The 26,260-nt window shown below is 41.1% G+C and overlaps 2 protein-coding genes across 2 annotated transcripts; both read left to right on the forward strand.

The window, feature by feature from the left end:
- Window positions 1-338: 338 nt before the first annotated feature.
- nufip1 (nuclear FMR1 interacting protein 1) lies at window positions 339-3,393 on the forward strand (the record flags this gene model as incomplete). Its single annotated transcript, XM_079581722.1, has 11 exons — window positions 339-669; window positions 779-864; window positions 945-1,046; window positions 1,123-1,185; window positions 1,274-1,350; window positions 1,454-1,546; window positions 1,629-1,834; window positions 1,904-2,032; window positions 2,125-2,324; window positions 2,395-2,785; window positions 3,389-3,393. Exons 1-11 carry the CDS (start codon window positions 438-440, stop codon window positions 3,391-3,393), a joined length of 1,584 nt encoding a protein of 527 aa, XP_079437848.1. The 5' UTR covers window positions 339-437.
- Window positions 3,394-3,520: 127 nt separating this feature from the next.
- LOC306981982 (cilia- and flagella-associated protein 47-like) lies at window positions 3,521-25,279 on the forward strand (the record flags this gene model as incomplete). The annotated part of the gene is made up of 58 exons (XM_079581723.1): window positions 3,521-3,664; window positions 3,910-4,064; window positions 4,143-4,258; window positions 4,327-4,465; window positions 4,549-4,633; window positions 4,699-4,839; window positions 4,925-5,019; window positions 5,437-5,543; window positions 5,619-5,848; window positions 5,977-6,184; window positions 6,255-6,303; window positions 6,757-6,850; window positions 7,252-7,348; window positions 7,420-7,636; window positions 7,708-7,952; window positions 8,058-8,188; window positions 8,577-8,702; window positions 8,794-8,925; window positions 9,001-9,078; window positions 9,217-9,364; window positions 9,509-9,576; window positions 11,089-11,189; window positions 11,497-11,597; window positions 11,677-11,790; window positions 11,872-12,085; window positions 12,153-12,212; window positions 12,294-12,431; window positions 12,509-12,590; window positions 12,666-12,761; window positions 13,003-13,099; window positions 13,163-13,260; window positions 13,596-13,712; window positions 13,781-13,915; window positions 14,191-14,303; window positions 14,683-14,830; window positions 15,107-15,195; window positions 15,660-15,700; window positions 15,783-15,922; window positions 16,003-16,093; window positions 16,189-16,409; window positions 16,509-16,638; window positions 16,732-16,859; window positions 17,395-17,538; window positions 19,079-19,252; window positions 19,671-19,782; window positions 20,292-20,383; window positions 20,739-20,914; window positions 20,993-21,100; window positions 21,275-21,398; window positions 21,653-21,757; window positions 22,018-22,174; window positions 22,248-22,310; window positions 22,527-22,671; window positions 22,825-22,994; window positions 23,123-23,294; window positions 24,520-24,681; window positions 24,832-25,003; window positions 25,082-25,279. 58 exons carry the CDS (start codon window positions 3,521-3,523, stop codon window positions 25,277-25,279), a joined length of 7,533 nt encoding a protein of 2,510 aa, XP_079437849.1.
- Between the last annotated feature and the right edge of the window lie 981 nt (window positions 25,280-26,260).

A 26,260-nucleotide genomic window follows, 5' to 3' on the forward strand; every position in this document is an offset into this window, starting at 1 on the left:
TGTTCAAATAAAATACCTCGCATAGTACATACATAATGTATCACGGTAAATAGGTGGTATATTAACATTTGTACACCGTACAGTAAGTTCTAAATGCGTATTTCTGTTGTGTGATGGCAACCCACAGGGGAACGCGTGCTAAAGCTCGCGAGAACATATTTCTATGGCGAGAACACGCGGACAAGTTTTCTTAAACTTATATTTTCTAAAGGACAAGATCATTAAATGTAAAACGACTAGATGGACACTTCACTGACGCAGATAAAATATGTTTTATGTTTTTGGTGTCGTATTTATTACATCCTGTTTATTACGGAAATGACGTCTAAGGAAAAACTCAAGCAAAACACGCGCACGTGAAATCTGGATGGCGACTTGAATCTCTCTTGCTTTAATAACTTGGATTAACAGAGGGACAGGCTAAAACCGTGTGTAAAATGAGTGAACCGGGACATTATCCTCCACCGGACTTTAGCATTCCTCCTCCGAACACCTTCCAGCAGCAGCAGCCCAGGGCGAGCAGCTTTCAGCCGGGCATGTGGAGCTGGCAGGAGACCCCTGCAGAAACCAGCTGGGGCTACAGTACTATGGGCTATAGTAATTACTACGGAGTTACACAAAGCTATGCTCAGTCTCCAGGGGGAGGCTATGACTCAAATGCAACATACGGTGTGTAGACTGTCAAAATGCTAATTTTACTCAGTTTTAACTTTTTGCTTTATTTCTTCAAAGCACAGTCATATTTTTAATGTTACACTTTATTCATTCATTCATTTAGGTCAAGGCCTTGGACATCAGTGGCACCAGGGTGGAGGACGTGGAGGCAGACCACACTATGGACCTGCTGGAAACAATGGGAACAAAGTATGATCATTTACCTGCATTTTGCCCATATCTGTGAGTAATTATTATTAATAAACGTGTCTCATTAATATATTTGACAGAAATATAAGAAGGAGCCCGAATTTTCATACTTCTGCGACACGTGTGACAGAGGATTTAAAAATACTGAAAAGTATAATGAGCATTTGTCTCAGCATGTCAAGGTAAATACATATTATATAGCGTTACATTGAACAATAAGACATTTCTTAACCTTGTATTCTCATTATGATCCTCTAGTGCTCTGTTCCTGACTGCACTTTCACGGCTCATGAAAAAATTGTGAGCATTCACTGGAAAAATGTACGCTTGCAAAACGTATTATTTTTTGCATTTTTTTCCCCTGGTGGCATTTACTCATATATTTACATGCTTGGGATTCCTATTGTAGAGCCATGCACCAGGAACTAAACGAATCAAGCTTGATACACCAGAGGAAATCGCTAAATGGAGAGAGGAAAGACGGAAGTGGGTATTCAAAATTTCAAAAAGAAAACATGGTTGTGAATCAGATTGTTGTAATGCATATTGTTGGGGTGTGTTCATATACACTAAATGTTCTATCCAACAGAAACTATCCCACACGTGAGAACGTCGAGAAGAAGAAAAAGATAATGGAGAAGAGAGAAGAGACGGGAGGTGTTCTTGAGACAGCTCAGTTTGGGTAAATTGATTCTGCTTTTTATCTTATACTGTGTCTTATACTTATCCTATGGAAGAAATGTGACAACTATTTTTTTCAATAGACAGATGAGAGGACGGGGAAGGGGACGAGGAAGGGGAAGAGGAAGGGGACGTGGCAGGGGTCGTGGTTGGGGAAATAGAGGCTCTCAGGATGGTAGCCAAGGTCATTTTCATCCTTCAAATGGAAATGCTATTGAACAATCACAAACACCAGCTAAGATGAACAGAGATGTTGATCCTCTGGGGGCCTTGGCTGCTGGAGACCATGGTGAGTGTACAGAAATAATTATGAATGGTAAAAATGAAATAAAATCAACAATAAATTATATTCTTGCAGATTCAGACAAGGAAGATGTGGCTTCAGAATCTAGAAAAGAAGTTGTGGCCCCTAAACGGATGAGTTCAGCTCTAGGATCCTTGCTGGCAAATTATGGATCAATGAGTGAAAGTGAGGAAGAACCTGATAGTAAGTATACAACCTTCTGGGGGCTATTGGTATGCATACTGACAAAAAGTACTATTATTATTATTAATTATTTGTTTGTTTGTCTTCATTAGCCGCGCCAATTCAGAAAGCACACGAGCTCATGCAAGAAAACCAGACTATCTTGAACAGTATACCAACAAAGTCACTGGATACTGCGGCAGACGGGCAGGATTCTAGAAGAGGAAGAGGAGGAAGACGAGGAAGAGGGAGGCGTGGTAGAGGACGTCAACAGGATGCACCACAAAAAAGGCGTCCCACTCTGCTGGAGATGGTAATTAAACGTGTGAAGTAATTCTGTACAATTTGAGTACCATAGTAATATATATTTTTTGTTTGTTTAGTTGTTGGCCCCAGATGTCCGGCACGAGAGGAATGTCCTGCTTCAGTGTGTGCGTTACGTAGTAAGGAATAACTTTTTTGGACTAGAGATCAAACAAAAAGAGAATAAAAAGGCCATCAGTGTAAAAAATGTACACCGTTCGGAAGATGTGGATAAATCTCAACGCCTCACTTTAATGGATGGAGTGAAAGCAGAGATGTGTTGTGACTCTGAAGAAAGGAAAGTTGTTCATGACCTTGTCAGTGGTGATAAGTACGGCCTTGTTCAAGATATTACCAGTAGGAAAGATTGTTTGGCGCAACCTCCATGCCCTTCTCCTGACACTGTATTAAACTATCCAGAGAAAAGCCTGTTAGGAAATGCAGTGGAACCAACCACTGATTATGAAGAACGTAAGTCAAGCTGCCTTATCTACGATGATGAAATATGGGAAAATGATTTAAACTAGCATGCCACTTTTCAGTCTCACAAATCAAGAAGTACAATAAAGATATATACTTTGTGTTACAAGGAATGTTATTATTTTGAAAATAATTTTGAATGAGAATATTCTGTATCATAATATATAGTTTTGTAACATTGAATAAATTTTCTTTACAAAATGAATGAATTTTCTTTGTTTTGGAGTTGCCTTCATGTTTACAGCGTTTTATTTTTCTATGCATTTTCTAATTACTTTAAAGGCCTCCCAAGTACAGTGTTATGTCATAAGAAGAGCCACTTAGTTAAAATGGCGACAGCACAAAATCAAATTGGCCAGGTAACGAGGAGCAAAATTATAATGAAATGTATTAGGTTGTCTTGTGTTCTTAATAAGTGTGAGCTTGGTAAAAGTTCATAATGATGATGGAATATCTTATTAATAACAATGTACCAGCTCAATAGGTAATGTGTAATACCCCTGCCAGCCGCGTGGAGCGCTCGTCATGCGTAAAATGAGCGCTGCTGTCTGTCGTCCCCGTCTCCTAGAAACCACCTGTGCTGTCTATCTGCAGGCTAGCAACGGTGCCAAGTCTTGTGTATCGGTATGCGAGGAGATTATTTATGCAGAGAGACCTGAAAGTGAGTTTAACTGTAGGAATTAATCGTTTTCACGCGCACTGGGAGGCGCCAGGTGAAGTCGTATCATGGAGGGCACGTGCGTTCGAGTAGACCCTCCGATTGTAAAGTTTAAGGACGTGCAAGTTGGACGAGTTTATAAAACCGAAGTGACCGCTACAAATGTCGGAGGGAAGTTAAAGAGAGTCATATTTCAACCTCCGTCATCAAAGGTAAGTTGAAAATGTATTTGTAAATTATTCAGACATGGTAAAAACTGCGTCAACGTTAATTGCTAAAATGCTACCAATTAACTGCCGCTAGCTAGTAGCTTCAATTTAGAAAGGCACGTGGCCTGTCACTAAGTTTTAGTCTTCATAAAATGTTAAAATACATCTATCTTTATAATTTTGGACACATTACTGACTATTTCGGTCTCAATTGGCCTGATGTTTTTGTCTTCTTGCATTTCTTGCAGGTTTTTAGGTTTGTTCAAAGCAGTGATGATGAGGTGGTGGTGCCTGGCCTACACGTCACTGGGGTACTGGAGTTCTATCCAGAGTCGGAGGAGCAGGTCAGAAGTTCACTTATTATCCTTGTTGACGCTGACACAATAGAAGTACCCATTGTGGCGTAAGTATTTAATGTCGAGGTGATGTACTGTAGCTGAGTAAACACTAATTATTTTACTCCACGAATATTTTATTTTAGCTTTCCTATGTCATGTTGCTTGACAATGGACCCAGTTGTTGATTTTGGCTGTGTTGCTGCCACAAGTCAAATTGTCAGCAAACAACTCTCTATAACAAACAGCGGGTCGGCCCCAGGTTCGCACAGATCTCAGTTTTATGACCCGTAGAGTACTACTTGTAAACTTTTTGTTGGTCTGTTTTAGGAATGTTCCAAGTGCAGGACACTGAAGAGGTCTCAGTCAAACTTGCACCCAGCCATGGCATTGTGGCGGCTGGCGCCACCCAGTGGATTACAGTTGAACTACGCACTGATACACTGAGGGAAATCAATGAACACGTTCTGTAAGATAAAGGCATTGCTTTAGGCACATTATCTCAAATATTAACAATTGTGCATTTACTTTTTTACTCTCTTCTCTTTTTAGTGTGAAACTGCAGGATCATTCACCTCTTGTTCTTAATGTTAGGGCTAAGGTGGTGGACCACTGTCTTGAGCTCTTTAACTTGCAGGTACATCTGCTTATTGGCTTTATTAGCCTTTTACATTTGTTGAAATATTAATTACTCTTGCACAGGGGGCTCCTCTCTCCTGTTTATGGTTTGGGCCTGTCTACTTTGGGACATGTCGTGTTGAGACTATAGTTTTGAGAAACAATAGCCCTCAGGCCTGTGACTGGGTCTGTGTGCTACAGGACTCTGTATCAGGGACCGAGCTGGTGAGTCAACACATTATAATGACTTTTAGAGCAATAGCCATATTTTATACTGAAGTGATATTTATTCCTGTGTCTAATAACACAGGGCTTAGACCTTCAGAGGAGCACAACCACAGACACCGCCCTGCTGGAAAAAATGCACAATTACAGCTCAACGCCAGACGTCTCTCAGGTCTTCATGTGTTTTCCAATGCAAGGTCGACTGAGAGCAAATGAGAAAACAACTGTAACGTTATGCTTCAGTCCAAGCTGTTTGAGGTATATTATATTACATTTGACAGTTTAAAGATTCAGAAAGTATATTACCAGTTTCATTTAACGTTGGGCTCTGTTTTGTGCTGCCAATGTATTCTTCTTTCTGCAAGATGGCACTGTTAACTGTTTTAAATTGGTTTAAAACTTAAATGTGATCATTGTTATGGAAACAAATTAACATTGGTGAAGAAAAAAGTGTTGCTACTCCCCGTCGGGGAATCGAACCCCGGTCTCCCGCGTGACAGGCGGGGATACTCACCACTATACTAACGAGGAGCACATGACAGTGGTGGGGGAGGGGCTTATTTTGTATGTGTGAGACTGAGATGACTTGTCTTTCAGGTCAAACAAAGAGAAGCGGAGCTGTCATTTGTTCAAACGGCAAGATTACAGCATTTTTCTGTTGTTTGAGTCTGTTGGCAGCAAACATGGCTTCACTCACCATAAGGGTACTTGCAGCATGCAATAGAACAGGCACAAATTGACATGCATTGAAACATAAATGTTTGTATTTTGTCTTTCAGCCAACCCTAGTGTGGAACTCGCAGTCACTGGCTCTGGCTTTCCTGTGTCTCTTGTTCCGACTCCTTCCCAAAATTTTGATTTTCTTACATGTGTCACTGGAGAGTCTGTGGATTTGTTATGTGTCCTGCAGAATCTTTGCCCTCAGCTTCCTGTAAACTTCAGATTTAGAAAATTACCACATTTTAGCACCAAGCCCTCTGCAGGGACTATACCTCCTGGGAAATGCAAGGTACAAACACCAACTGTTTTGCAAGGGCCCATTAAAACAGTATATTTGCCCTATCGCAGTGCGATATAACAAAAGCATATCGAAATTGTTCTAAATAGTCACCATCATTTATTGTTAACATTTTTCAGAACATTGTTATTTCCTTCACTCCAAGACAACAAGGAACTTTCCAGAAGCTTCAAAAGATAGATGTCCTTGGCCAGGTCAGGCAGAGAGGTTTTCATCACAGTGTCAGGTTTGAAGGACTCCAGCATCGCACCTTTCATTCCATTACCCTGCACTTGTCAGCATCCTGCTGCAGCAAGACCACACACCCTTTACCTCATTTAAATTCAGGTATAAAATACATATTGTCTTTGATTATTGTTAGTGGATATCTTTCGCCTGTCAGTCTTTTGGCTTTTAGGTATTACTCCTCTAGTAACCAACCCAAATGGACTGCATCCCTGTTTATGGTCGAGTGACATATCTCAGTATCGTGAGATTGAGCCAGCTGCAATTGTTGGTGTTGACAAGACAAAGCTCCACAAGCACCGCAGAGATAAGACTCAAATCAGTGGAGTTCAATTGGTTGCTTTCCCAAACAACAGAGCACAAACTATGAGGCCATCCTCTCCACACAGACAGTGCAGGTAAAGTCAGTTTTAAGAAACCAAGGGACCTAAACATGCAGTACACTAATACAGCCATATCTGTTCAGCTAATCTTTCTTCTTATCATTGTTTTTTTACACTATATCTATATATTTAAAAAAGAGAAGAATGTTAATGTATTATAGCAAAAGCTGATAATAGTGTTAAGAAATCATTAATGCTAAAGATGAATGTGTCACCTCAGATTAATTTGGGCCTCTTAAAGTTTGTTTGTTTTCAACTACAGGCTTTTAATTACGTATTTCAACATTATAGGACAATCTTTACTGATGTGCCCCGGCATCGTTACATCGACACCAGTTATGCTTTGACTCAGCAAGAAGAAGAAAAAAGAGAGCAGAACCAGCAAGTTTATGCTGATTTATTTCACCAACGGAGACAAAGACGTCAACATAAACTACAGCTGAAGTGGAGACATGCTGATATTTACATTATGTATTGTGACGTCTGCTTTTTGACCTTATGTGACTCAATGTGTTATTGGTTATAGGCAGCAAGAAAAATTTGAGAATGATGTGGATCTTGGGATTGAGCCTTCTCAGGGTCTTGTGCCTCCTAAACTTCTTTGCAAAGACTTTGACTTAACAAAAACATCATTTACGAAGCCATTACCCAGTGATGATGTTTATGCCAAAGACACATTTACATCTAACAAACATAAATTCATTGAGAAGGTGAAAATTAGGTCTGAGAGTCAGTGTCTGAACACTTAGCATTTAGTAAATAGCAAATATTTTTTTGTCTTTGTAGTGTGCAGAGATATTGAATGTAGTTCCATCTACAATCCAGGAGGTGGCAGAATGTGACAGGAGCCTTTCCACTCAGGAGTTGTATCAAGTTGTTATTGGTTAGATATTACACATTATGGAAGCCCGTTTTTTGTGTGTGTTAGTTTTCAACACTACTTTTCCTTCTCAGAACCGCTGTCGGTGAACTTTGGAGAGGTGTGCGTGCAGTCAGTGTGTCTGCAGAGGCTGGAGATGATCAATCACTTATTAGTGCACGTGTGGGTACAGCTTGAGGTGGACTGTCCCGAACTCCAGGGCTCTTCCCCCATCTCCTACGTTCTCCCTCCTCTCTCCCACTCAGCACTCACCTTGACATTTCAAAGCAATAATCTGGGAGAGTTTTATCGGTTGGTGAATGAAACAGCGTTCTACACGTCATTATTCTGATTCTGATTATTTATTTCTATATCATCTGCAGAACTGTGTCGTACACAGTGAACAAAAAGCATCCTGGTCAGATACTGGTCCAGGCTCAGGTTGTTCCTGTCGGTTTGGAGCTGTCCACGGATCTGCTTCTGCTTCACCCGTCTTCCACTTGGCTCGCACGGTCAGGATACAGGGGCGCAGTGACCCTGAAAAACCACAGGAACCATCCAGCTGAATTCACCTGGAAACCGGTTGTTGCCGAGAGTGGGATTCAATTTTCCATTCGACCAGCTTCAGGTTTTAAATAGTTCTCATTTCAGATTACTTGACACCAACACATTAATGCATTGGAGATGACTCCTGAAGTACATTTGACTTAATGACTGCCCCTCTTGTTGTTAGGTGTTGTTGATGCACACAAGGAGCTGGACTGTGAAGTGATGTGGCACTCAGCTTTCTCTTCTCCTGTTGAAGGAGACTTTGACCTCTCTGTCCATGAAGGCAACAAACTACGTCTTCACTGTGTGGCCAAGGTCTGTATTAGAGTTGCAATCTCCCTCTGTCGTGGCTTAATAATTTCTATTTTGAAGGAATTTATAACAATTTCCATGTTATGCTATATTGCAATACAGTACAACTGCCTTTGAAAAGTTAAAAACATTTAGCCGAGCACGTACGTGATGAAATGTCAAGGGCTCTTACTTTTGCAGACTCCTATTTTCCTATATGTTCAATCATAGCAGCCCGCATTTATCAGTGAGCCAGTTATTGATTTTTCTTCTGACAGCAACCTCAGTGGACCTGAACCCAATTCGAGTGTTGCCTATTGAGTAAAACTTTGATAGAGGACTTAGAAAGTGTCAGAAGTGGTTGTGTATTGCATGTCACAAAAAACAAGAGCATTTTTCTCACTTTTCTCAGCTTGGATGCACCACTGTTCAGCTGACGGAAAAGAAACGAGTGGCATTTGAATCAGTCCCCCTAAATATGACCTCTGTCAGAACAGCAGTGCTGCGCAACACTGGACCCAACCATGCTTTCTATCAGGTGCTTTAGTTTTATTACAGTGAAATAGTTCAGAACTTTAAAACGTCAGTACAGAAGTCACTGTAAGCTCCCTTTGCTTGCTTTGGAGCAGGTGGTGGATATCTGCCCTTTGCCAGGCATGTTGGTGAGTCCAGCTGAAGGCCTGGTGCCGAGAGGTGGGCAGGCGGTGCTCAGCATCCAGTTCAATCCAGATTCTGTCATTAAGTTTGACGCCAGAGTTGAGGTTTGAAAAATCAATATATTTTTCATTAGGGATTGTATCAATTATAAGACCTGATCTTGGGTATGTTGTTCGCAGATAGCTCTGAAAGGCATGGAATCCATTGAGCTCAGAATGGGAGGGACAGTGGAGCCACCAAACGTAGAGATAAGTCTTGTAAGCATGATTTTTTATTTGTTGTTGCTAAAAGTCACAGGAAATGTTGAATGGTATAATTATTATTTCCAATATTTATTTTGGCTGATTGGCCAAAGTAATTGTACACAGTATGGTTTGCATCTGCTTGTCTTTTAGTCCAGTGTCCAGCTCTATGGGGTGCACCTTGGTTCACAGCGACGTGTGCCCTTCACTCTAACAAACAACTCATCAGCTCCAGCCAGGGTCACTTTTGACTTGTCAGAATACCCAGACTTTTCTGTCCAACCAGCAGAGCTGTCAGGAGGTAGTATTAAAGCTTTGAGGCACAGATGACTGTGTTGCTAAATTGTCTTACAGAAGTTTTTTTTTGTAGAATACAGTAGGTAGAGGTTTTTACAAACACGTCTGATCAAGGTGTTTTTGTTTTTCGTTCTTCATTAAATGACAGAGCCTGGTGTTGTTGAAATTCAGGGCCATCAAAAAGCCAACTGCTCCCTAGTTTTCTGTCCTACTCAAGTGAGATACCATGATTTTTAAATGTGACTTTTCTGATAAATGTGAAATACATTCAAATCTCTATTTTTAGGTGGCCAGCTATAATTTTGAATTGCCCATGACTGTCAATGGGGAGGTGTTTTCTAGCATCTATCCATATTCCCTCCCCTCTTCAGCAGCCACAGTCTCAACCTCATGCACTTTGACATCAGGCTACAGCAAAGCCACGGTCCAGCATGTCCCTCTGTCAGTTTCCATAGCAACGGGTTCACGTTGCATAGAGGCCACAGGTGGGGTCACTCATGGAGAGCAGGCTTGTTGAACTGAATGTATTATGACTGTGCCTTATAGGCAAAACAGTAACTTACTTTTATTGTCATGTGGACAGTGATCTGTGCTCCTCTAGAAATGATTCCCTCCAGTCTACATTTTAACATGGCCCCTTTGTCTGATACTTACACGAAGGTATATTTACCAAAATTTTTTAAATATTAATATGTAAGTGTATAATTAAGGATTATTAACCGCATTTGAAAATGTCTGCTTCTTCAGTGGAACAAACTAAAGGTTTGCATTTCCTCCTTCCCCAGACAGTTGTTCTCAAAGCAGCGCCTGAGGAAAGCATGTGTTGGAGCACTTTAATGCAGCCAGATGCAAGTTGGTGGATTGACTGCAGTGCAGCTGAAATGTGTATGATGGATGAAAAAGAGCCAGTGTGCACAGTGTCTCCCTCCTCAGGGAGACTGGAGCCTGAAGAGTCCATCTGTGTCAACGTCACCATTAGATCTGACAGAATTCATAGAGGTCAGATATGTTCTTAATGGTTGGTTTTCTTTGACCAACACAAAGGCATCTCAGTACGTCTGTGTGAATATTTTTAGTCCCTGGTGCAGTGACCAAACTGACCCTTCCTGTTTACCTGGGAGAGAAGAGACAAGACAAGATAAGACAACATGAACAAAGATACAGAGAGCTGTCCATTACGCTCCACCATCTCCCTCACATCACTGTGCAGCCTCCTCAGCTCCTGCTCACCCCAGTGCCTCTAGGGTGCAGCACGACAGTAACACTCACTTTAGTGGCCACAGGCTACAGCAGGTGGGATAACGTATGTTCTACACATGCCCTGAATCTTGAGTAAAATGACTAGGACTAATATTGTGGTGTTCACTTGCCTCCAAGAAAAACAAAAAATCAGTAACATTCCTGTTTGGTGCTTGGGCTTGCAGAATTGTCTACTGTCAGCCTGAATATACATTGTTATAATGTCTCAGCCTGTACAGCAGCATTGTTGCACTTTTACAAGGTTACCTCCTCATTCTGACTGACATCTTTGAACTGAACACAGAAGTCTTGAAAAGGAAATGACATTTTGTTCTTGAACGGTTGATTTTACTGTAGGAATTGTGACATTTTTAAGAGAAACATTCTTTCTCTAATTACAACATTTTGTTCAATTATGATAATTGTCTCGTGATTTCCCATAATGATACATGCAATGTTTTTTTCCTGTCAGTGGGGCATACATTTCAGCTGAAGTTAGTGACGTGGAACTGGAGAATGGGAGAAAGCAGCAGCCCCTGTCACTGTCGTTTCCTCAGGGAACACAGATTCCTGCACAGGACCCAGACAAGGTATTATAAAAATGTAGCCAAAACTGACAGAATGGACAAAAACAACCTCAGCTGTCACAAGTTATTGACCTGTAAATGTGCATGTTTATCTGCATGTTATTTTCTTTTTAACCAAAGACATGTGATGTGGACATTATTAAAAAACATGCAGCGTCTCTCACCTGCAACGTGACTTTCTGCTCACACACCTCTCTAAGCTTAAGCTCAACCATTACCTTCAGTGACAATTTTCAAAACAGGTACAGATCAATGTCTGCAGTATCTATAACATCCAATTTGTCAAATCTTTAAACTATTTTGTCTTTAGGTTCAAGGTTAAGATATGGGCTGTTGCTGATAATTGCCTATTGACAGTTTGGCCCTACGTGGCCTTACATCACTCAGAACAGCAAATTGTACTTAAATCAGGTATTGTCTTTACACAACCAAACCATAGACAGAAAAGGTCCATTCAAAACTTGAGCACTGTACTTGTGTGCATGTGTAGGGGCCACAGCTATTGAGGCCAACCTTCAAGATTTTCACGTGCCAAGTGTTGGATCTTTTTCATCCTCCTCTACCTTTGGTCTCTGTAGCTCCATAAAAAAGATGTCAGGTGCAGGTAATAGTGATGCAGATTGTGATCATGGTTTTATTCATATGTGTTTGATATATATATATTTTCTATCAGACTCTTTTCCAGGCAGCGTTGGTGCCAGTGATGTGAGCAGCAGTGAACAAGTGTCCTCTTCTAACAGTGCAACCCTGACAAACTGTGGTGTTCCTGAGTTTGTCACTTCCAACTCAGAGCTGGGCCTCTTTTACCAGAGTGTGTTAGTGGCAGTGGAGAGGTGGTTTAGTCTGTTTGGCTGGGCTAATGGACCATATCCCATATCTGTTCCCCAAACATTAAGGAGGTAAGACCATTATTTCTCTTCTGGTCTGTAGGGAAATTGCTTGTCTCTTCAATGTGTCTTTCATCAGGGTGGAATCAACAATTCTAACAAACAATCCCAATAAAAAAGCTCAAAATACTGGCTGTAGGTCTGTATGTGTACTATATTATATATTGGTAATGTGCCTCTTAATGTATTACTGATTTATACAAATGAATATGGTTCATAGGTCAGTTGTGGACATGCTTATCCATCTGACTGGAATAGAGGTTCCTGGTGTGCCCTACAGTCAGTCCATTTCAGATGATTTAAATCAGCGCACAACCCAGCTCATACAGATGTACAAAGCCATACTTGACTTTCTCAGGTAAAATAGTTTAGCCCTGGGTCAATGATTGGCTGTCGTCTGTTCTTTTTGCATAAAAACATATTCTTGGTGTTCAGGGTGCAGGGAGCCCATCTCTATCACATCAAGCCAGAATACTTGTTAGACAAGAATGAATTCAAGCACTGGTGTTCCTCGCAGGTACAGCACAAACCCACATTTACCAAACTGTTATTCTGACTCCTTATTGACCTGTTGTCATGGGTCTGTATCCAGATGAAAGAGTCCACTGAGGGCGTAGACCTCAGCAGCATTGACTATGAATTGATGAGCAAACGCGCATGGACAGATTTGCTGCTACAGATTTATAGGGTAAAAATCCCGTTAATGAAATAAAGTATAGAACATATGAAGTGTGTTATTATTTTTTGTAAATTTGGATTGTTTTGTACGTTTGTTTAAGAGCCTGCAGTAGTTTAACATGCATTACATACTGTATGTTTTTGAACTTTTTATATTACAGGTGTTTATCGTGTGCCGTGTCTCAGGAAAAGATTCTCCATGCAATACAAGTCAGATAAATGCAGATAATATGATACCCACCTGCCTACAGCCACAAGCTAGTAACATCTACTCTCCCAGTGAACTCCAGTTACTGTCATGGCTAAACATGCATTATGAAAGCATGAGAAAAACTGTCTGGACTTCTGGTATAAAAGCCTAAACATAAACATGTAAACAGACACTATGTAATAATTGTGTCACTATTTTAGATGAGGCTCCACCAGCTCGATGGATTGTAAATTTTGACTTGGACTTGGCGGATGGGCTAGTGCTTGCGGCTCTGCTCGCTGCCTATTGTCCCTACTTGGTCAGTTTGTCTCCCTCTATCTGCTCTTTTACTTCAGACTTTCACTTTGCTGTGAGTCAATGAGGGATAGCAGTTCATGTGTACAAGTGGCACCGTGATTGATGCGATGGGGATGCAATTAGTCCTGAACAAGATTAGGAGAAGCTCTTATCATGCTAAGTACCATTTTGTGTGTTATGTATGAATGTTTTGGCATAAAGCAGCCAAAGTCACAGGAATACGGTGTAAAAGCTACAGTATTTGGCTGGAGTTTGAATAATTGGCACTTTATTAATGCAGCAAATATATGTAGCATCTTTTTCGCCTCATTTGCAATTTATTTCTTATCCCATCAGATTTGCAGTCATTTTCAGAGTATGTATACAAAGCCCAGATGCTTGGAGGAGATTCTTCACAATAACATTATAGTTGTGCAAGCGTTAAGTACACTCGCAGTAAATATGGATATTTATGTAAGTATTGGCCCGATGTAAATATCAGTGTGAGTCTATAGTTTTGTCTTATATGCTTCTGTGTGCAGCCTACAAACTTGACGAATCCCAACCCTGTGCAGATGTTAATGCTGTGTGTTCATCTGAATAAGAAGCTTCCACAGTACCAGCCAACACAAACCATTATGCTGTCAGGAGAACTACACAGCACCATTAGCAAACAGGTAAGCACATGCGATTAGATTTGAATTCACAGTTTAATGGTGATTGTCTTCTGTCGACAAATCTGGTTCATGTTCAGTGAATGAACATTGATAAATTGCAGCTGTGGTCGCACAAAGACACACATTAATGATATTATTGGATTAGAAACACCCAAAATGTCACTGGCAGGTTTATGAACAAATTCAGGTTCATATTTGTCAAAGTGTTGCCCAATGCTCTGTGATATTTTCCTAATATGACCCATGGTTCTCCCCTTTTCTTTGTGTCTGTGCAGATCCTTTTAACAAGTCCAACATCTAAACCTGTCAAATACAAAGCTCTGCTGTTGGGAGAGGATGCTCATCTCTTCTCTCTGCCTGGAGGATTATCTTTCACAATTTCTGCAAAGTATGATTTAAGTTTACACTTACATATGGAAATGTATGTATTTGTTTGTTTATTTGGTCGTGACAGTGCATGTAATTCCTGTTCTTAGGCCATTTTAGTCTAAACAGGCAGAGAATAGTTCAACTTCACCATAATTAAGAAGAAATGCCTTTTAAGCATAATGTCTGAATAGAAAGACAGTTTTCATCTTTACATGAAAATTAATTTAATTTTTGTCGGGAGCATCTCACTCGGTTTCTCTTCAGCCTCTCACCCGCTCTTGTCCTTCTAAATATTGTATGTAAAGTCTTTGTTTTTATCCAGACTTAAATATTTAAATAGCTGTTTGAAATGTGTCTAAAGATACAGTACAGATATACAAAGATGTCTGGTTTTGTAGGAGAAGTACTGAACTGACTATTCAGTACAGCTGCGCCTTCCTCCAGCCAAAGGAGGCTGCCCTTCTGCTCTTCTCTAGCTCGACATTTGGAGCACATGGCACCCTGGCATTTCATCTGAAGACTTGTGTAACACACATCTCACCCGTGGTAAGTATTCAGTTAAGACTGAGGGAGATTATTTGATGGTTCACTAGTTTATAAGCTGCAGATCATAGACATAAGGGCTTCCATTTATAATGAACAACAGCCAACAGGGCTCAGCGTTTTTAGCTATTACCCGCTGTCATCATAATGGGTTCTGTGTCTCTGTTCCCAAATCACTACTTTGTTTACAACACAGCAGCTTCACACACAGACAATGCTCTGGCTTTTGTGGGGCGGGTTTTACAATGATTTGAAAAATAATTTCTTCTCTGTCATCAGAAAACTGTCAAGTGCAGTTCTCCGTGCTACCAGCTAAAATTAATCCAGCTGACGGTTACTAATCCTTTCAAAATGGATGGAAACTTCAAGTAAGGATTATGTTTTAGTTTTATTATGTCTTGGATCATCAATTATTAACTTGTTTATTTTTTCCAGAGTCATAATGATAGATTCTGTGAACAATCCTCTGGAGCCTCAGAAGCAAAATCAAAGCAAGCAAAACACCTCCAAACCCAAGTAACACACCCTACCCATCAGTCATGTACATATGGGCTTTGCTAGTACTCCTATATCCTGTATTGATGTCTGGCTGCATATGATCTGGGTCCTCGTAAGATCTTTGAGTTGTCATTAAAGGTGCCTGGTTAGTATGCATCTCTAACCACCTGAGACATCTTCAAAGCTCAAACGCTTCCTCACTTCCTTGTCAGACATAGATGATTAGTTCAAATAGGATGAGGTCATTGCTGGTACTTCTCCGGCAGGGGCAGGAGTCTGTTGCATAAAGATGAATAATAATCATGTTGTTTCTCCCGTTTCCTCCCTTTAAAAGTCCCCTAATGGAGAAGAAGACAGAGGAGTTGTCAGACCCTTGTAAGTCTGATCCTGCACATACCATGGCTTTACATAGTTTATTTAATTATTCGTTCTTTGTTTTGTTGTTTCGGGTGTTCAGATGGTGAAGAGGACATGGAGTTCTCTTGTGCAGTAAAAAGTTTTTTTCTGAAATCGGGTCAAGAACACACTCTAAGCATAGACTACATGCCCTTCAGTCCTGGAAGCAGATACTGTTGTGTGCTGCTCACTTGTCCAAAGGTCCGTTCAGCAGTGTGTCCTCTTTAAACTAGTATTTTGTTACACAAGGTTGTGCTGCTACATTGATGTTTTGTTTTTAGGTTGGAGATATGGTGTACATGGTGAAAGCCACAGCAAGTTTGCCTCATCCGTTGCCACTGACTGCCAAACCAAGTGAACACATTGACTTGAGTGCTGGTAAAAAAAAAAAGAAAAAAAGAAAAGTGTTGCCATTGAAAACAAAATTAAAAAAGTCACACACTGATTTCCCCTTCTCCCTTTGTAAGATGCCTGCGTATCTGTGGTGAGTCTTCGATGCAAAGCAGGCGAGGTTTGTGAAGAAGTTATCCGTTTGCCGATAATAAACATAGCCTGGGAGCAAGCGTTGGCCTTCTGGGGTCAGAGCAGAATGAGTGCTGAAGAACGCAGGAGGAGGTCTCTGACACGCACATTACATGGCAGCAGTGTGAGAAGAGTTGCAGCTTTGCACAAACTTAGAAAGCAACAGGTATGCATATTCATGTGATATTAATCTTAAAGAAATATTTTCATTGGCGGTAGTTACAGTATGTTATAGAGGCTCCTGCTTACTCCTTTGTGCTTTTAGGTTTTCCAACAGTCTGACCACGGAATCTCATACAGCATCGAGGCATCATTACCACAGTACTTCACACTACCAAGCACCGTAACAATGCCTGTAAATGATAGCGTCAAGATGCCATTGGAAAGTCCTGCAGGTACATAACTGGTGGCTTTGAATTTTAATTTATCTCTAACAAATTAAACCAAGGTGTAGACTGACAGCTATTTCTGTATGTAAATCCTCATAGACTGTCGGTGTGTTGAGATCCCACTGCACTTTCAAGCAGACTCAGTGGGAACATTCACATGCACGATGGTCCTCAGATCCTGGTGTGATATCAGAGCCTACGTGCTGGAAGCTATGGTTACAACAGAGGTCATTTTTTATGCACTTTGTTTGTTCATTCATTTAATTTGTATAATTTTGTCTCCAGAGGGAGAAAATTGACTTGGAGGAAAATGAGTTGCAGTTGCAAGTACAAAGACATGAATGCATGACAGAAATAAACTAAAAGCACCCACAGTGGCCCGTCTTAACACAGTCACTTTCAGTTATTGTTATTAAATGTGATGGAGTGTGCTACAAAGGAGTTTTTTTTATAGCAGTTGGTTGTGCAGAGGGGGATCCTATACCTCCTCCCAGACTGCCGCAGCTTGCACTGACAGTTGAGCATATTATGTCATTTTACCATCTGTAAAGGCTCTAACTTTGATATTTGCTTGGACAGGCAAAATCTGCACATCTAGACTTCAGCACTCCGGCTCACCGCTCTGTCACACAATATATACCATTTGTAAGTTCTTCAAACCCTCATATATCGTTTTCCTTCCATTGTATTTGATCTTAGTCTGCATTCTTTCCTGAATGTGTTGCTATAATTAGATGAGTGTCATTTGTCTGTTTGTTATAGCTCAATGATGGTGGTGAGGACATGAATATAAAAGCCGAAGTGTGTGGAGAAGGCTTCTCTGGCCCTGACCTTTTCAATGTAGCAGTGGGAACTAAAGCCTGTTATCCTCTGACCTTTCACCCAGTAAAGCAGCACACTGTTATGGTAATGCACAAGTCCATTTCTATTACGTTAATACTGTACCTCCTTCAAAGGTCTTTATCCTTGGTCTTGCTTGTCGTGCTGCCATGCTGACTATAGAGTTCTATGTTCTATCTCTGATTTTGAGATTTGTCTTTAGATTAAAACAAAACTAAAGAATGTGCATTGGCCGGGAATCGAACCCGGGCCTCCCGCGTGGCAGGCGAGAATTCTACCACTGAACCACCAATGCATTGCTGACGGGAAATGTGGGGGAGGGGCTTATAGCGGGAACATTCCACAGGCAGTCACAGGCGTCCACACTCTTCCACTCGCTTGGTGCATGCTTAAGAAACTACATCTGAGCTCCTTGTTTTCTCAGTGTTGAACTGAGCTGACATCGCTGTAATATCGCTACAACCTGTCAATCAACAATGTTCGTTATTGTGTGTGTGTGTGTGTGTGTGTGTGTGTCATTATGAGTCACTCCCATAGATCTAAATAATAGAGATCCTATGAAGCCTGTTCCTTAAAAGGGCAAAAAAAGCCTCACCCTTGCGGGGCGGGCAGACCGGCTACGAGCCCCCACAGAGCTCCAGAGCCTGTCAATCATCGACTGAGGCTTCCACTTTTTATTTCTTATATGCAAAAAACAGGCTAAAAATATGATACATAGCCCAGCGGAGTCACATGGGTCATAGTAAAAACAAGGTCCTAAGCTACATTAGAATGCTGTTTCAAAAGTGTCTTTTGGAGTCGCCCCTGGCCAATAGAGCAGGGGTGTCAAACATACGGCCCGCGGGCCTGATCCGGCCCGCAATATGATTTAATCCGGCCCCTGCCCTGAGCCCTAGAGCATAAATTCCAGAGTATGTCAAAAAAAAAAAGTAAGTCTCTAGCCCATTCCTGTGCGGAGTTATGAATTTTTAAAGAATAACCAGAATGCTCATTCTAGCCACTAGGGGGCATTAAATTGAAAAAAAAAAAAAGGATAGAGTTCCACACGTGTCCAGCAGAGGGCACTGACATAATAAGAGCTCAGGATATGAACAACACATTATATAGTCATGTGGTAAATGGACAGTCTGCCCCAGGGCGGCTGTGGCTTCAATAACAGTTTACCACCACCAAGTGAATGAATAATGACTACTGCACTTTCAGGAACTTGTGACACAGGCTTGTAAAGTGCAATACAAGTTTAAGCCGTTGTCATTAATGAAGCTACAGTCAAGTTGGGGCTTTGATCAAATCACAGCTTATTATTATTCATTTACTGGAAACATTTTCTCTATTATATGTGGCCCGCGACCCGCCATGGGAGCTGAATTTTGGCCCGCGACCCAAGATGAGTTTGACACCCCTGCAATAGAGGGTGGTATTACAGCAATGTCAACTCCTTGCCATGAGGACCAAAGAGAAGCGCTTTCTTCACCCATTGGTCACTTCATTGCAGTTGACAAATGGGGGATCTCAAACAACACTACGTTGGACTCAAACTCCAACAAACAGCCCTGTATTTTATTTTGTTTTAGCTCAGTATTACAGTATGTCTCTAACCTTCCAGGGCAAATTGAGTTTACATAATGAATGTAACGGAGCTGAGCACATCTTTACACTGAAAGGTGTAGGAGAGCGCCCCCTCCCTGAGGACCATCTCCTACTACACTGTCCTGTTGGGAGAAGCATAGAGGTGCTCCTGGATGTCCCAAACTACAGCAATACCAAAGTTTTATTGAAGGTACACAAAAGTTATCTGCTAGAAAATTTTATAGACATTTGATGTCTTGTTTGTTTCAGATAAAGTAATGCAGCATTTTAATGGATTTGTCCAGATGGGGTCAGAGTCAATAACACCTTAAATAGAATATTATTTGTAATCTTTTACAAATAAAACTAATGCATGTTTACCAAAATGCTGGAATTTTGAAGGTGTATTATGTGCTACCCACCTACACATGAAAAAAGTTTAATAATGCACCTTTAAGATTAATTTTCAAGTCAAAATGTCTGCATTTTTCAGACTTGGCTCAGATATGGTGCTATCCATGCAAAACTAAATGCTCTCCTTTAGCCATCCCAGTGACAAACATCTGGACATGTCTTGTTTTTGCTTTTTTAACACAGTATTTATGTAAAAACGGTGTGTGTGGATTTAGGTAGAGACAGATCTGTCCGTGATAGGTGGCCCTGCTTATGTGGAGATTAAACCTGGGAAAACAGCACCCTACAAACTGATCATAGCACCAAAAAAACGAGGAACATATAAAGGTATTCATTAATGCATTTTATGATAGTCAAACAGTCTCTTGTTTTGCATTTTATGAGTTACTGTCATATGAGAAGTTTTCAAAGTTAACTTGATTTTTAGAATAGATGATCATCTCTGGCCCTCTAAAATATTTATGCATTTATAAAATAGCGCAATAGCAAATAGTGCTCTGCGACTAATACACTTTGGCATACGCTGTGATAAGCAGAGGAAGACTGTTAAGCTCTCGATGTTAGTTTAAAAATATATATTACGTTTACTGCACTTTCAGCTGTCTTCTCAAAATTTTGGTCAAAAGACTTTGAAAACTTAAGCATGAAAATAGCTAACTGTCTTTTTTCATATGTGAAATTATCCATAGCTTTTAATAATGCTGTCATTTTTCCACAGGATGTGCATCTTTCATAGAGATGCCTAAACATGGTAAATGTGCTGTTTTTATTACACTATCAACTGGATAATGTTATTTGTGTATGTTTAACTGTTTTCACCTGTCCTTTCCCTGAAGATAAAAGTTGCTATGAAGTATACTTCACCTTAGAGCTTATTTGTGAGGCTGCAGAACCTTTAAAGAATATACAGGTTCAATGTCCTATCCAGGCAAGTCATTCTTTGAAATCGTTGCTTTTTCAGTTTTGATTTGTCAAAGCTTTAGCAAAGGCAAAAACCACTTAGCAGAGGATGGTTTCGATCCATCGACCTCTGGGTTATGGGCCCAGCACGCTTCCGCTGCGCCACTCTGCTGGTGTCAGCACAGAGCACATACCATGGTGTCATGTGGCCAGGACTGTATGGATCCCCTACTTGCTGTTGCTGTGTGAAAATCATTGTGTATTATGTATAAACTGTGCATTTAGATATTTTTTTATTATACAGCATTTACTTGTGGTGTAAATTATAATCTGTCTTTCATTGGACAAATGTGAGATTTTACTTCTTACAACTGTGTTTCTAGAGTAATGTTGCCATAGAGATTCCTGTCAATAATCCTCTTGAGGACAAACTGGACCTGGACGTTTTCCTTGAAGGACATGGTCTCAGTGGTGACAAGTTTTTATCACTCCCCCCACACAGTTCGCTCAACTACAAGGTTATCGTTTCCCCCTGTGTGGTAGGAAAAAGCACAGGCAGGTGAGTACTGCATTAATGTGGTACAAGCTGCAGGTGAAATTGCTTGTAACTGTTAATGTGATATTTTCCATAATTCAGAGTAGTTTTCCAGTCTGAGGTGGGGAGTGAATTCTGGTATCACATGGAGCTCTATGCCCTTCCGCTCCCTGTCACTGTGCTACCAGAGGTGAAATGTCACCTGGGAAAGTAGGTCGACAAACCAACAGTTTGTGCTTCCAACATCTGATGCACACAGTAACGATTAGTTTAGGCAATTCTTCTGACTCGCTAACTCTGTAATCATTGTTCGAAGCTTAAAATTCAAGATAAGATTATTCTGAAATGTGATTTTTGTTATTATTGATACTTGTTGTATGTGTTGTATGCGTTTATTAGATGGACCACATTATCCCTTCCTCTGGTAAATCCAACATCTAAACCAGTGGAGTTGACTGTATCGAACAGTAACCCCCGAAATTATACCATAGAGATGGATTCCACCGTTGTAAGTGTGCATTTTTTTTTTTTCTGTTTCAGGTTAGATTCACCTGAAGAATGATATGAGAGTCCTGTCTTAGGCATGCAGTTACATGACTTTTACTTTTACATTAGTTTTTTTTAGAAGGTTTATTACTTTTGAAAGTCTTAAGTGACTGTTTCTGAGTCTGTGAGTTGCCTTGCTGTGCAATGTGGGGGATTTGTCTTTGTGGGCATTTATCCTTTGTTCCCACATCACTGTGTGTCCTGTGTGTGTTTCAGCTTAGTCTTGAGCCGCACTCCTCTTCTCAGCTTGGCGTCCGCTTTCGGCCATCAACCATCGGGGAAGGAAACCACAAGGCAGAGATCACTTTTTCATGCCCTCAGGTAGCCACATACACAAACTCAAACTATAAACCGCCATCCCTGTCTGAAAGCTTTATTTTCAAATTACCTTAAACAGATGGACCCATTTTATGTAGTGCCTCATCACTCTCAAATCAACAGTGTTAAATCTTGAGCTATAATATCAGCTTATAAAGTCTTTTATTGGCCAGATGTATCTTTACCCAAGCCAGCATCTTTATTGTTGCCAATTGTAGGATTTTTACCAAATGCCTGTGTCCTTTTCTTATCTCAAACTCTAGAAGCAGCAGTGGTCCTTTTCACTGAGTGGATGTGGCCTTAATCCAGAATGTGAGAAGCCAGTGAGCATCTCATCCAAAATGGGCTCCAGTGCTTCCATCGACATTCCCTTCACAAACCCCATGGAGCGCCCGGCCGTGCTCGACATCACACTGACAGGTCACTGACCAAACTGATGGACTCGTCCAAAAACATGTTCTTAACCACAAGCTTCTTATGTTCACTTTTTCAGATGAATACCCAAATCAGAACCAACACTCTGGTGTATTTACGATCCCCATGACCCAAACAAAAGGTTTGTACTAATCAGAAATTGGCTGCTAAATCTTACTGAAGCTCTCTCTCCCACTGTAATGAGCCGTTGCCATACATTTTAATAAATTATTCAAATTAATCTTGACCTTGATCTATTTTCTCTACAATGTGTAATGCACACTGTACATAATCAATTAATTGTATTTGGAGTACTTGGATAGATCAGAATATGAACAGTGTAAATGTGGTGACACAGGTGTACAGATGGAGGCTGGTGCCAGCATTGACATACCCATTGTCTTTAAACCAAATTCTATGGAGCCACAAAAGGCGAGGCTCTGCATCACCATGGACTTTAGTAACCTTCACATCGGTTCCCACTGCAGTGCACATGGCAACAGGTTTGTTCAATATGCACTTTACTCCGAGATACCAGAGCTGTGGAAAACTGATCTACAGTTTTCATAGTAGGCCTAATCAGCGTTTCACTAAAATTAGTTCATATAAATGTTTGTTGCTTGAGGTGTGAAACAGATATTGCACCTTTATTTTAGGTCAGCTCAGGATTTGTCCACCATCTGTTGGATTTACCCACTCTGTGGGATTCCCACAGAAGTGCCTGTTGAGAGACCATCGCTTGGCTTAATTCAGTGTGAAGCAGGCTGCCAGCTGGAGAAGAAAGTGGACGTGCTGCTTGCTGGTTGTGTGTTGGGAAATCAAGAAGGTGTGTAGTTGATATGGCTATTTTCCTGGATCACATCTGTCATGATCAATAAGAGCTGCTGAAGAATTACGATTATTAAGAAATTAAAGTGCAAAATATTGAATTACATTTTTTTTACATTTTTATAGTGACAAAGGAAGACTTTCTGTGTGAAGTACAGTCCGACCATGAAGAGGAGCTGCTTGAAGTTCAAGAAAGTCTTTCTGCCTTTGTTGAAACAGCAACAAGAGATCTTGACACTGGAGTCATCAAAGTCACTCTTCATCTTCTCTACCATCCATTTGAGTCGAGGAGCACTCGGTAAGAGCTTTGAAATCAGTTATATAGTGTATTATATAGTGTTTTCCACTGGTTGTTAGTTAGAATTGTTTATGGCCATGATCATACTCTTAAAAAGGAAACTGAAGCCCACATATGCATTTTATTTGTTTTTGGCATTATTTTAGAGCAAATGGAAAAGTGCATTTGCTGCTGTCGAGACAGTAAACTGAACACACAGAATTACGAATTTGTTGTCTCCCACTGTGAAGAAAAGCGACTGAAGTAAGCACACAATGAGGCAGACAGCACTGCCTTTAATATATCCACATCACTCAATAAACAAGAGGGAAATGCAGGCAGACAGTGTTTGTTGCCTCGAGCCTCTGCTGTGTAAAGCATTGATTATGAACTGGAGCATTGGCTGGTAAACACTGCCTTCATTTATCGCGTCTTCCCTCTCCAGCGACGCGCTGTTCCCCTCTATCCCTTCACTGTTCTCCTGTGTCCCCACACTGTTCCCCTCTGTTCCCTTGCTGTTCTCCTCACTGTAGCAACACACTGCTTCCCTCTGTCCCCTCACTGTTCTCCTCGCTCTATCTTCAAGGTGGGCTCGTCTGCATTCATTTGTTACTGTCTGCATGTGCTGACTGCTGAAGTCTGAAGCTAAAGGTTGCCAGGCCAGAATGTGCATCGCCTCTGGTCATGTTTAACATTGCATTAAATGTAGGTCATAAACCCGTATGCCATACATTTTCTGCACTTTGACTAGAAAATTAACACCTTCAGGTACAGGTCAGAATACTTGATGATAAGGCTCTTAAAAGTTCCTCCTGTCGTCTGTACAGTACAGTGTGACACCGCTGTGCTGCTGTGCTGAGAGAGCGTTCATTTATCAGCAGCTGTCTTCATCTGTGCAGTCCATTAATGAGGCGTGCCCTGGCAGAATCAATACCTCCCAGAGCTAATGACTCTCCATGAGGAAATGATGGGGGGTGTGGTGCCTCTAATAGGATCCTCCATTATCTACATGTGATTCTTTTACCTTGGCCAGAGAAATGTCACAACTGGAGTAAGATAAGAAATAGGCAAGTAGGCGATGATGTCAGATATGGAGCCAATCGTTAATCCATCTGTCTCCTTCCATGTCATGGTTGTTAGTATTTAACAAAAGGTAGCTGGCATTAAATCCTTCAAAAACCCATTGATGAAATGTATTTCCATATGTTCCCAGCTATTGCAAACCTTTCACTATATATCTGTCAAGGTGCCAAGCATCAGTGATTGTGAAGTGTGTGTCCGGAGGCACTTGGGAGTTTCCAGTCGCTCTGATTGCCACAAAACCAGTGTTTGATGATGTCATCCACATCGCTGCGACTGAGGTTGGACAAACATCAGTCGTGGGCTTCAGGCTCACCAGCACAACAAGGTTTATCTTGTTCTACGACTATTCTCTCTCTTAAATAGTAAATACATATTAAAGCTGCTCAGAATACATTTAAAAGCATAGTTTTGATGGTTTCCACTGTTGCTTGATTGTAGCGAGTTACAGTAATTGTAAGTCTGTTTTTCCCTGCAGGAGCCCAGAGCCTTTCACTGCAGTGTTTGTGCCAGGGAGCAGCAGTGAGTTTACTGTAACTCCATCCGCAGGGATACTGCCACCCATCACCTCCACCGGTGCTCTCATCACCGTGTCCTTCCTGCCGTACTCGGACAGCAGCAGGAGGAGCCGAGCAAGGCTTCAAATCAAGGTGACCACTGAAACTGTTAGTGGATAACAAGTGTCCTGTGATGTTACCTGTTAACACGCCTGGGCTACACTTTTGCAGGCGGCGGACATGCAATGGGCATACGAGGTAGAAGGAAGTATTCTACAAAACACAGCGAAAAGCTCTCGGTCACAAAGCAGCGCATCTCGGCACAGCTCCATTCCTCATTCAACTAATGTTACCCAGACGAACTTCGTGGTCCGCAACCTTCGCATACCTGGTTTGGCCAACTCATCTCCACTCAAGATGCACAGATAAATATCCTCAATCTAGAAAAACTTTTGAATATTGGTAGTTTGACAAGTTTTAATATTACTTTACCTTAAGATAGATAACAGCCATGTTTTTGTGATGAAGGCTTTTAGTTTTTAGAACATACAATTGCAAGTTGAGTTTTGTCAGCATAAATCTTAACTTGTGGCATTGTGTCTGCATAATAAAACAATAGCCAAAGAATTGTAACAAAGATTGACTTTCAGGAATCTTTTTTTTTTTTCTGTGTGAAACCTCCTATACCAGCACACACCCTCTCACAGTGAATAACATTGGAAGATCTACTGTAAGTGGATGCCGAAAAGGCTGTAATGTTCCTATTATACCTTATATCCCACTTCAGGTAAAGGCTGACATTACTTCTCCCCCTTTCCCAGACTCAGGCCATAAATTAGATTCACCTGAAACTACAGGGCCAAGGCATTTCCAACCATGTTCTCAACTCCTCTAAAGGAAAACCTTGAAGTGTGCATTTTTGAAAAGCTATTTTATTAAATCATATCCCCGGAAGGCGGTGCAGTCAGAGACCAGCTTGTAAATGCAGACTAGAACTTCCCTGAATGTGCAAAGCCTTCACTTGCTCCGCTAATAACGTGTATGAAGGAATGTAAGTTAACATTTTTGAAAGTCTTTTAAGTCCAGAGCTGAAATGTGTTTGCGAGGCTTGTTGTAGATTCCTGTGCATTCACATATGGAGCTGTCCTATGGCTCACCTTGTGCCTGTAGAATTATTCACCAGGCAGTTACGCTCAGTTATGCGTCCATTAAGCACCATCTGCAGCCTGCTGGGGCAAGGATGGAGGGAGGGGATGGCGTTACGAGAGCAGAGGAAAGATAGAGTGACTAAGTAATAGACCGAGAGGAGGGGAGGATAGAGAGACAGGTGATGGAGGGAGGGAGAGAAGATGAGCACAGCAGATAACGGTAAAGAAGCGCAGTTGCAAGGCAGTGCATGTAGTTTGCATA

The sequence above is a fragment of the Gobius niger genome (genome assembly GCF_951799975.1).
Source record: "Gobius niger genome assembly, chromosome: 23".
Classification (NCBI taxonomy): Eukaryota; Metazoa; Chordata; class Actinopteri; order Gobiiformes; family Gobiidae; genus Gobius; species Gobius niger.